Source organism: Cyprinodon variegatus, unplaced genomic scaffold, assembly GCF_000732505.1.
Source record: "Cyprinodon variegatus isolate N-32 unplaced genomic scaffold, C_variegatus-1.0 Scaffold1210, whole genome shotgun sequence".
Taxonomy (NCBI): Eukaryota; Metazoa; Chordata; class Actinopteri; order Cyprinodontiformes; family Cyprinodontidae; genus Cyprinodon; species Cyprinodon variegatus.
The window spans coordinates 113061-125728 of NW_015151663.1; the positions used below are offsets into that span (position 1 = coordinate 113061).

Sequence of the window (12668 nt, forward strand, 5' to 3'; positions counted from 1 at the left end):
CATTGTATGTGTGCATAATTTTATTTATACCAGTAAATGATAATGAAAACTAAATGCATGTGTGATACATTTGATTTTACAATATGAATTCAGAGAAAACAGAATAGACGTACATTTTGTTTTTCTCATTTTCTCCATAGTGCCAGCCATCACGGGCCTCAGGCACTAGCAAAGTGATGACGTCTCCCTCAGAGAAGCTTAGCAGGGTACCGTTGTCACCTGCAGCGTGGGAGAAGATGGCCTGGACGCGGGAGCGCCCGTTCTTTTCCAGTCCAGCCGCCATGGAGCTGGACCTGGGCAAAGTCCGTGTCTCCCCTGAGGAGCAGAATTTTAAATAAATATTTGTGAATTAAAATGTGTCCAAGAGTGTAGATTTAAGGTATCAATTATGTAGATTGTTTGAAATGTCTTGTACATTCCTTTTATTTGTGGTTAGAAAAGAATAGTTAATAACTTTATGCAAGTCAACAAGTATAAAAAGAACTTTAAAACCTCTGAAATTGAATCATAACAGGGCAAATGATGCTTATTAATATTAATCTGTAGCAATAATAGCTCACTTTATAACTAATGGACAAATAATGTTATCAACAATTTTAGGATATTTTTTATATATGAACCATACTTTACTTTATCGAATTTTTTTTTCCATTTGATAAAGTAAATTCAAAGCTGCAGTCTCCAAAAGACACTTATTTGAAAACAAATGCGTGTATACTCCATTCTTTATTTTTCTTTATAATCTTAAGTTTTCTCTCCAACCATATTTTGCTGCAAAGCTGGTCACATGTATTGCTTTTCAGTTGCTTAGCAAATGAAAATAAAAGTCTTTGGAAAAGGCATCTTTGAAGCTATATTTCACAAGCAAAATCCCCTTAAGTGACAAGAAGTTGGCTCCTGTTCGGGGTGTACTTGCTTTGTAACAATAGCAAAACCTTCTCAATTTCTGTGTCAGGAAGGTGCAAAGACAACCTGCAGTCTTCAGTAACTCTATAACCATATCATGGATTTGGTCTTCTCAAAATATTTGATCCACTTTTGATATACTCTAACCCTTTTCCAAAGTGTAACAGCAAACTATGTTAACTCTCACAGCCTCTCTATGTTTTCCATACATGTGACCTACAAGGTTTTTAACACACTAACGATACACTGCACCACTTATCTGTCCTAATGAGGGCAACATCGGGTACAATTCTTCAGTGTTTTTTCTCTAAAGCTCTTGCCGTCTTGAAACAAGAGCAGCCTCAGCATTGTGCTGTTCATTCATTTGTGATTGCATAACAGCAGCATAAGGAAAACCTTATTGGTTTTCATGCATCACACCAGTCAATTGAAGTATATGCCTTGAAAAACCATGAAAACTGAAAAGGTGGACATGTTGGGGCAGATCAGACAGATTGCCATCCTACTAAGCTTTAAAAAACTGTATAAGGGGAAAAACATATCAGTTAAATATTTCTGTGACCTCTTGCTTAGTTTTCATAGAACAATGACAGTATAATAAAGTCCAAGCTGTGCCGTTTTAGCTTACCAACGGGATTTTTATTCTTGGCTGGAGCAGGCCTACGGACGGGTAGGGTATTGGAGTAGACGTCGCTGACCTGTCTCTGGGGCGGGACCTGGGACGGACCCTGTGTCTGAGCCTGAGGGGATGACGGCCTAACTTGAGAGACTGACATTGTACCCCCATCTGTCCAGTATTCCTCTCCATGGACTCCTGTCGTCCCATTGACCATGGACATGCCATCAGGACCCATCAGCCTCTAAAAAAGTAGGGAAAAAGACTTAATTCAATTGTCAGCAATTGTCAGCACTTGGATTTAATATGGTTACATCAAATGAAAATATATTTATTTTGGTCAGGCAAAAAAAAACAAAAAACATCAGTCATTAATTTTCTCACCGCTGGGTGTCCAAGACCACTGCCCATAAAAACAGCCAGCTCTGGGGGAACAGGAAGAGGCTGAGCCCCTGGTATGGGGTCTGAGATGACCAGATTGGATTTGGAGGAGTGCAGGGGACTGGTGCCCCCAAGAGCAGCAGAACACATCTGTTGGGCCAGCATCATGGCTCTGTCCGGGAGTTTATTGGGATCTGAGCAGGCCTGCTGCCACACTGGGATCTTCTGGGTCAAAAGGTCTTTACCCTGAGAGAATGAAGTAAAACAACATGGAAACAAAAACAAAAAGGCTGGATTAGAAGAAGAGATGCTAATATCTGTTTAGCCCTGCCATAAATATTTAAAAAAAGGCTTTTCTAACTCTTTACTCTCATTGTTTTAAAATTAAATAAATAAAAATCTGTCTTTATAAACATTTACTCTGTGTGTATCCTTGACCACTGCCCTCTGTAGAGCTTTGATAATGTGCTGCGTGGGTAAAGCAGACCATCACTCAGCCCTGCTGCCCACTGCAGTCTTTCCAGCCTGTGGACACAGCTGTTCTTTTTACAAGTCTGGTAATAGTATTTAATGTTTAACAGAAAGGAGTACATGTAAATAATACAAACAAACACAAAATAGACTATGCGCTCTCATACAATCAGATTAAACTCTCATTTCCTCTCCAACACATATCTTTTGCACATAAGGAACCCTCTGGGAGCACGTTCATGAGTTTGGTGAAGGTGAACATTTCCCCCACACACCCCCATGCTGATTAATGACTAGACTTCATGTTGGGAAAAGGGAAAAAAAAAAAAAAAATGGCAGCGTGGTTGACACACGCATCGTCCTCCCCGCAGCCACATCTTCAGGCTGGCAGTTCTCACCCACCCATAATCCCAGGTGACTGATGCACTCCATTACCCATGGATTTGAAATTGTTGTGAAAAAGACATGCATTTGAAGCGCACACACCCACACAACAACGAGAATATATATGTAAATGAATTGCATACTTTTTCAATAACATTTGCTTTTGCTGGACCATAAGAAGTGGAAATAAATTTGTTTAGTTTAAAATTTCAGGAAGGATAACTAAGGGTAGCAGGTTCTGCTTAGTTTAAAAGAAACTTACTTTCAGTCTGGGTGGTGCTCCAATCAGAAACAATCTTTGGTGCATTTTTTTAGGGATTTTACATGGTAGATATAAAGTGATTCATACAGTAACTGACCAGTTAAAGTGTACATTGATTTTGAAGTTTTTTTCAAAACTATTCTAGGCAGCTTTGGCTGGGTTTAAGGTTGTCATGGTTTATAGTGGGAAGGAGATCCTCTGCATTTAGCTTCATCCATCCTGTCGAGCGTCTCTGTTGCCCATGTAAACACGCCTATGTAATTTGAGAGGTAGGATTTGTCACTGAATGAGTCATGTGACCCAGAACGCTGCTGTACCGTCCACTGAGCTTCAGGTAAAAACTATTCTTTCACTTATCTAATCAGAATATTTTTGTTTTTCAACTGTATGGTTGAATTTGGGCTTATCTTTAAAACATTTGGTTGACAGACCCTGTTTTAATGATGATAATGAGACAGTAATGAAATAAACATGCTTCTAAAATGAATGAAGAATTGTCGAGATGTGGGAGCTTTTCGTTCTCTAGACTAGACGAAAATGTTGATAATGACTTGCCGCACAGACAAAATCAAAGGCATCTCTTCCCATTTTGCATCTAATCTATCAATTAAAAACTGAAGGATCAACAATTCAACAACGCATGTTAAAACCAGGCTTGATGGTTGGACACCACCGAAAATCCTATGGATATACTTCAAATATGCAAAAGAAAATGTAATGTAATGTATAGACAAGTAGTGGTTAATATCTACATAAATGAGTTGGGGGAAAAACCACGGCAGCACCTCTGTCAGATGTTCCTACCGAGGTAAGATTCTGATAACTTTAGGATAAACTTCGGTTAGTTGCTTTAGCATTAGTTTGTTAGTTCTGTGTGTTACTGTCAAAACTCTGTAGTTTATAGCTGGTTAACAAGTGTGATATTGAGCAAAGTTTAATTCCTTGTCTAGGTGCTGTCGACACGTTACAATGTGTAACCAGGTCGAGATAAATGTGCTTTGTCATCTGGTAACTTTGGGCTAAAAGCCATAAGAATATGGTGACCAGATGTCCTGATTTTCCGGGACAGTCCCTACGATCTGTGCCTGAATGAGGCCGTCTCTGATTTTAGCATTTTATGATTGAGAAAAATCATGCTGTGTGTAGACTGTTATTTGAGTGCTACAGCACTAGCTGTCATGGTAACAGCAGCAGAGGTGCAGCACATTTTCTCATCCCCAATGCTTTCCTGTGATACAGAGTCTGGATCTTTTCATATGTGTTATACAAGGTTGATCCGAGGAATGATCGAGCCAGAAATGGTTCAATTTATATATTTCATAGCTAGTTATGATGGTTTTGATCATTTGTAATTGTGAACAGAGTTTCAGGCTTCAGAGAATTTGTCCACTAAAACTGAACATAACTGAGTTCCTTATAAAAATTAAAGGACTTAGTGAGAGGCCAACTGAATGAGACAAATACAGCATGAAGGGAGAATGATGAGGAAGGACAGTTAATCACTGGATTCAATTTTAATTTCTTCTGCTGCACCAGCTTGTAGCTCTCAGTAAAATAAAACGTTTTTTGCTAAATATAGCTATTTTTGGCCTTTCTCAGGCTGAGTAAACAAATTAGATAAAAAAGAAAACCAAATATTTAGTCAAATTGATGTGTTAAAACACAAGATGGTAAAGAAATACATTCACATGTGTATAAATATTTTTTTTAATGTGATATATCTACATTTGATTGTTCAGTATTTACTTGCTGATATTTGTATAAGGTGTTCATTATATATACAGCACAATTAAAAAGCTAAATCAGACTAAAACTAGACTTAACCTTTGAGTTTTCCAAGGCTCACACTTGATTAAAATGTTCATATATGAAATGACTTAATTTTGACAAAAACTATAAAGCTTTGTCATTTTGTCCAAAAACAGCACAGATTGAAAAACACAAAGAGAGACTATATAATTCTGTGACAGTGGTTCCTGTTGCGTTCAGGGCCTCTAATCCTGGAAGTTACAGGTCTAGTGCCCCTAGTGGAAAAAAGTTACAGTCACTTTAACAACTCCAAGGATACATTGCCTTTGCTGCTACTATGATTAATGCTTTTCTTGCCCTTGCAAGAGAAGCAGTCTAGTGTAGGTTAGAGAGTTGAATCTTTGTACGTTTGCAGTTGTGCTTTGCTCTTTCAGTTTTTTTATGCTGGATGGAAAGCTCAGAAGATGTCAAAAGATAAACACTCATATTTCAACAGAAAAGGTGAAAAAAAAAAGTAGTAACAATAATTAGAACATTAAAGCAGTAATTTAAAACTGATTTAATTAAAGAACTCTGGACATGCCTTTGCCTTTAATCTAAACTAAAATATAGTTCCTTTTCATTTGTCCTTTTTGTTAACAATTTAAGATGCATCCTCTGAATGGAAAGGAAACTGAAATCAAGACTGAAAAGGCATTTGAACGTACCTTTCCATGGTAGGCGCTGTTGTTTTTGGCCACAGCACATTGTCTGTCCACAAGAAAGCAGTATCTGCGACGTTCCTCAGACAAAGCCGTCTTGTAGCCCTCAGCAATGAAGGTATCTAGCTCAGTCTGCTTATTGCTAATGGTCTCCACAAACTGAAAGGGAACACACAATAACAGTTAAAATATGAGAGTTATGAATTTTTATACTGGTCTTGCTTTTATCTTTTAAGCTGTATAACAATTTGTACAACAAAAAAGTTTGAAATATGCTGACTCATTTATAACATTTTCTACACATCTTTTCCACCAAAGCTCATTAACTTAATATAAGTCCATTAAAAAACAAGTATGGTAAAACACATGGTTATCAGGGTTATTTGTAAAACAGGATTGAATACCGAAAGGTTATTTACATTCAAAAGGAGTATAAGCCACAAAATATCTTTACTAAAAAAAGGTGGTAGTTGAGTGGAAGGAAAACCTATTGAAAACAGACATATACAAAAAGGAATACCAAAGTTTTTAGTAGCAAAGTCCAATCAGGACCCCATGGATCAGCAAAAGTCTGTTGAAGAGCCACCACTAACAGATGTATTTAGGACATTGGTTACCACCAAGTGTCTTAACCTAAAACATTGTGAAAAATGTCTGCCCTACACTAAAGCAAAAAAATAACAAAGAAAGGAGTGATACTCAGTGAATCAGACTCCTCACTTCATAGAAGTGATATATTTTATTTGAAAATTCAACACCCAGAGTTTGGAGGAAGCATAAAGGGGCACAGAATGAGAGCTGATTGTTGTGCATTGCAGTCAGATTATTTCAGAGCATCTGTAGATGTTTGACCACCATGTTTTATTCATTACAAAGTCAGCCGAACAATAAACCAGGAAACTTAAGAGCACCTAATGCTTCTTTTTGACTTTATGAAGACACTGATTTTCATTTTCCTTGAGGATTTTGTATCCTTCCACAATGCATGAAGTGCAAATACCCGCATAATAACTATGGTGAATCTGTTCTGATTCAACAGGAAATCAGTAGATCATCTACAGATAACAATATATGCCATGCGTGAGATTGGAAACGCAGCTCCCAATAATTCAAATGTTTTATACAACTTTTAAAGAAAAATTTGCTTCCCCTTCAATGTGTGCAAAACTAATGAACAGGTATCGCACAAATTTATTGTACAGTACAAGAATATGGCTTTCAGTCAGAAAACATTAAAAGTCTTTTTCAATATTTGTTTCTGATAAGATTTGATAAATTAAATTTCAATCAGTCTTAAGCTTTAGCATCATCATTAACAGAATAAAAAAAATACCTTCAATTGATCACTGTGTGTAATTAATCAACACCTTTGACATTTAGGACTGCATTGCAAAGTGTTTAATGAGTGCACAGCAACACATTCCTGAACAGAATGTCCATAATTCAAACACAAAGAACAGGAATAAATTACCGATACTGGAGATGGACACAGTTTCCATACATTCATGCTTCACACACAAGCTCAGCCTAATGTAGCGCTCTAAGCTCAATTAGCCAATTAGGAACTAAAACAATGGAAAAAAATGTTTAGTGTATCTAATTCACTGTAACACAAGCTGCACCATATCAATTAAATTTGTGAAAAAGAAACCTGCACATATAAGGTTCATGTCAGTGTTTTGTATATTATCAGGTCAGTTTTAGACTGCATTTAAAAGTAGGTCAAATGAGAACTGTTTGATGAATTTATAACCATCTGCCAACATGAGTGACCTAGAAGGGTAGATTTTTTTATTTACTTGCCATGATTTGATCTAAGCTGAAACATGCTTTAGTGTGCTGCCATGTTAGAATCAAGTGATATGTTTGAATACATTTCCAAACGTTTCCATCTCAGATATTGCATATAAGACCTAGGAAGGTTAATGTTTAATATTTTATGAACAAGTAGATTAATCAGATTTTTTTTAATCTCTGTTTTCATATTGACTTTTGAAGCAAATTCTTTAATGGCACATGTGGAATTTGTGTTTCATTTCATAATCATCAGGCCACACTCCTAAAGGTATAGTGGAGGATGTTCTTCTTCTGGGTGGATCATCAAAATAAGTGGTCCTCCCAATTGTCAATCATTCTGGTGACGGTAAGGCCATTTTATGTGCTTGTCCCCATTTTCACTTACCAGTGGTGAGTCTGACATAGTAGAAAAATTGCAAATGTTATTTTAGAAAGTAAGCTTGTATGAGCGAGGCAAATTGCAACTTTTTTTTTTTTTAAGTGGAGAGGGCGGATCTTTTCAAAAATTTGCGAAACTCCTGCAATATACCTTTAACCATTTTAAGTAAGTCAAAGTTAGGTCTTTGATTATTTATGTAGTCATTCATTTTGAGAGAAAGATGCTCCTTTAAAAACATGTGGCAATTAAATCAAAACCCACAGATATTATCTATTAATTGTGTAGCAAAGCCCATAGATGTTATGAGTAAGCACAATACCCTCCTTTCAGTATATGTCATTTCAGTATTTTATTTGAACAGCTCTGGGTCAAACAAAGAAGTCTGTTACTTTTCATCGTGGTGCAGCGCTTTTGTATTATCTTATAACATAATGCTGAGTGTGAATCATTGCTTTGTTAGATTTAATAAAAAAGATCTTACACTGAAAATGCTTTAACTAAAGGCTATTGTTCTTTAATTAATACTTTGTTAAAATATGAGGATCCTTCAGAAGAGTTAGTGTATAAAACTGCCAAAATACTTTTTGCGTTTAAAGATGACTTTTATTACTTCTAATAATCTCCATGAAAAAGAGATGGGGATAGCAATTTTGTTTAGGAATGAGTCATAGTCTTTGCTGCAGCTGAAAAGAGAATAAAACCAGAGGAGGGAGAAGGCAGAAACAAGCACATCTCAGTACAGAAATTTCAAGAAAATGCACACGTGGACAGACTGTATTATCTTCAAGCATTTGTGAAATGGTCCTTGACTACATCACAGAAACTGTCCAGTGAAAGGACCCTAGAAAGATCACAGTCAAAGCAACTTCCCCTTTGTCTCTCTGGTGGAGTGACCCTTTTCGTATTTGCAGTCTGTGACTCACAGACTGCTAGCCTCTGCAACACCTCTAACCAGAGCTAATAGGAGCGGCTGAGGCAGTGTGCGCTCGCCTTTTGTCAAATCAACATGGCCCCATTCTCAGCCATTCAAAAGGTCATGAAAGTAACCCAAGACAATGAGTGCAGTGGGAAAAGCTCACACAGACACAAGGCACCATTATTTTCCAGTGACCTCAAGTTACATCACAGCTAGACTGACTTGTTCTACAAAGGTTATGGATAGAAATGAAAACTGTCAGGGCAATTTTAACACCCCAGCTTTAAGTATTCAGCATTACAGGATCTTCTCTGTACATCTTTATACACCGACATATACAGGATTAAATTATAGCTGAAAAAAAAGACTATATTGCAAATTGAATAATCTGTAGAATTTTTTTTTAGATTAATCAATTAATAATTGGATAGCCAACGATTCTTTGAAGAAGACTTTTAACGTAATGAAACCAGGTAAAACTAAAGCTTTTCCACTTGAGGAGAATGGAGCATTTTTAATCTTTTCTAAATCTTAAATGCAAAATGTTTCTTTTTTTTTTTTTGGCAAAATTACTGCTTTAAGTGGGTCGCTCTGTCGGCTAAATTCATGCTTTACAGTCCCTATACTACAATTAATAATTAATCGATTACTAAATTGGTTGAAGAATATTTCAATAATCGATTCATCACAATTAATCTGATTTCCTAACGCTCCAGCACTCCAATACTCTGCACAACCATCACATTTTCTGGTAATTACAACCACGGGGACAGAGGCTCTCATAGCAATTGCTTGGTAAATAATCCACCTGGATTCATGGCAACAAAAGTGTTCATATTATGCAGTACTTCTGAGGTGATTGCACAGCAGCTTGCACCATTTCGAGCTGTCGCAGCACTACTCTTGGAGTAAATAGAAACAGACTTTGGAAACCTCTGAAGCAAAACACCCAAGGTACATTTTGGTTTTTATCATTGATTTTCCTTTGCAGGCACCCCAAAACACTTTTCTTTGGGTGTGCATACCTGTACAATCTACAGATTAGAATCCATTTAATGTTATAGAAAAAGTCTGAGTGGATCAAACATCATTTCTATGATATTAAGTTCTCCGTCTTGGTTTGGAGAGCTGTTCCTCTCTGCGCTCTTATTAAAATCTTGTGCTGTACAAAAGAGCTCATCTTGATACAATCCCTTTATATGGTACTCTTCATTGAACTTCATGATGAAATAATTAGCATTTTATCAGATTTTACCTACTGATGGGGCTTTGGAATCGTCTTTAGGAAAGAAAGGTCAGAGCGAATAGGAAAAAAATTAGAAGTCTATAGTTTTATCCTGGTCTGACTCCTTTTGCTGCTAGAATGCACTAAGATACCAGCTTGTAAAGAAGTAGTGCCTCTCATCTTTCAAAGCATCACAAATGTGGTGGAGGAGGATGAGACACTGCCCTTATCTTTGCAACATTTACTTGTCCTTTTCTTCCCTGCCTCCCGCTGTACCTCTAGCAGCACAAATTAAACCATGCAATCTGTCACAAATCTGAACTATTTTTCCAGGTGGACACTTGTAATTGTGAAGCACAGGTCTTGTGGGAGTGCAGGGCTCTCGTTCTCTTATTTGCGAGCTACGCTTCTTGTGGGCTCAGGCACAAACGAGTTGACTTTTCTCTCACACGCCCACAGCCGTGATATTATCAGTGAAAGTGAGCAGACTGAAAATGAGAAAGGGAGATTGATTTTTCTGTTTTCCTGCGAAGTCATTGCAAATTACTGTATGAGTCCAGAGAATGAAGAGCCCTTCCCTCTGCACAGATGGGCCTAATTGATAAGTCATACAGACTTGGTAGGAGAGTGGGATTACATCTAAAACTAATAATTAAGTTTAACATTCAAAGAGGTAAACGTTATTTGTTTTTTACTTTCCTTCCTTCCTTTTTTTCATGTAGTTCAGAGAAAACAATGATCTTAGGTGATTAAGTGTTTCAGTTCTACCAGATTCTTCTAACCACAGGAAAAATCCTATAACTTACTGGTATAAGATAAAAAGAAGAGATTTTCTTTTTGCTCTGATTTAGTAATTGCACTTTCTCACACAGATTTTGGAATTTTCATGATAAGGCTTAATCATCAAAATTATACAAAATCCACAAGAGCGCTTCTTGACCTGAAGTAAGAAACAATATGCATAAAACTTTTAAATAATCAGATTTTTTGAGATGTACCCAGTATAACTGTGCAGCTTATGGAAGGACCAAATTAGTCACCACTTGCTTTGAAACACATGTTAAAGTAAAAACCTTTAAATCAATACCTTTTGGTGTCAAGAAAAAGGTTTGCAGTAGAATAAGGCAATAATTATTAGAAAGACAGGCTGATAAAAACTAATATATTTAGTTCCCATACATTAAAAAAAGGTAAATTTAAGATTTTTTTCAATATATTTTCAATATTCTAACTATAATATTCTAACTGTTTTTTGTATGAAAAAAGCACAGCCTTCACATGCTTTTACAATGTTTGTACTAAATGCGTATTTAGCTGCAAACCTAAAATTGAGGAGGATTTCACACCACGATGTGTTTATTATTATATATGTATATTTATATTCTTTTTTTTTTTTTTTTTTTTTTTTTCTGTTTTCCATCTCTAATAAGCGTTTTGCTCACAAAGTAAAAAAAAAGAAATTTTTTAAACATAATTTTGATATTTTTATGCAATTAATATGTTCAATAATACTAATATAAAAGCATGTGAAATGCTGTTGTAGTTCTATGTGGTGCAAATACAGATAATGGATTTTGACATTTCACTTAAAAGAGCTTCATTTGTCCAGGAAAGTTTGATCTGTTTTGTTTCAATCTTTGAAAGTAAATGAGACATATTACTGGTTGTATCTTTAGTTATTATTGCATCATCATTAATAAAGGCACTTGATTCCAATCAGTAGTTTTTCCACCAGTCCTTATCTGAATGTCTGCATTTATTCTGAAAATTGTAAATCATCAACAAAAACTATATTCAAGTTATTTTATTGATAACCACAAGACATATCATTAAAAGGATTTGGTCTTTAGATGGAGTTTTAATACATATTGCCACAAAATCATTAACATGGGTACCATGAAAATATCTTATATTAAAAGTAGAGTATACACTCTTACAATTACTGTGTTTGCTGTAATGCAGAGCCGTTTATTAAGAGGAATTAAATGACTTAAATAAGACAATCTATAATGAAGAACTATACAACAAAAAACTTTAAAAAAAAACAACAACTATTTCACTATTAGGAGAAAGGAAAAAACTTAAATGAAGAGCATGATTCTTTTCTAATTGATTTACTCATGTAGAGCCCACAGTAATGCTAGCAATTCAAGCAGTGCTTCACACTTGGCTGCACTGCTGAGTGCTTTGTCAGACTTGATGCCTTATGATGACACTTAATACATCACCTCTTCAAGGCATTTGTGACACAATGAAACAAACGTGATGTGACAACCGAGTCACATCAATCCAGCTCTTCCACACCATCATAGACAAGATGGTGGTGGATGCGAGTGTGCAATTGTAAGTGACAGCATAAAAGTGGCACAGCAAAATAAAACAGAAAAACTTTTTTGAGTTTGTAAAAGTTTGTATCCTGGTGATTTAGTCTACCTGACAGCTGATCTCACCTAACTAAGACCCAACAGCAGCTCAGTTATAACTACCAGCCCTGTTCTGTGTGCACATCTTTGCTCCCATCCTTTATCTTAATTCCTGCTACCAAGGAATTGTTTTGACCTTTTTTTTTTTTTTTTATAGTGTCTCTTGATTTCCCTCTTGGTAGAGGACTGAACAAGGAAGCATTAAAAAAGGAACAATGAGCTTGATGCAGAAGAATGTTGTCAGGTTTGTTTGTGCCCAGGAACTGAACTGAACTGCTACCCTGTCATGTAAGGGATGGAAAAATAAATGTGACATTACTAATCAAGCAATGTCATACAGCAAATGTTCACTTCGAATCAATCAACATTCATTTAACCTGAAACAATCAACAAAGGTTCCGTTATTATATGAAACTAATCCCTCAAGCAGCCTCTTTTTTTTAATACAACTGGATTAC

General features: G+C 36.1%; 1 protein-coding gene across 3 annotated transcripts in view; it reads right to left on the reverse strand.

Annotated features, from left to right (window-relative positions):
* The window catches only part of LOC107102146 (brain-specific angiogenesis inhibitor 1-associated protein 2-like), a 66515-nt gene that overhangs the window by 6297 nt on the left and 47550 nt on the right, over positions 1–12668 (reverse strand). For all 3 annotated transcript variants that reach the window (XM_015401330.1, XM_015401332.1, XM_015401331.1), the window contains exons 7-10: positions 5477–5629; positions 1907–2149; positions 1535–1766; positions 114–315 (exon numbers count right to left, since the gene is read on the reverse strand). In XM_015401330.1, the coding sequence (XP_015256816.1) occupies positions 114–315; positions 1535–1766; positions 1907–2149; positions 5477–5629 (830 nt within the window). The remainder of the gene's footprint in view (positions 1–113; positions 316–1534; positions 1767–1906; positions 2150–5476; positions 5630–12668) is intronic.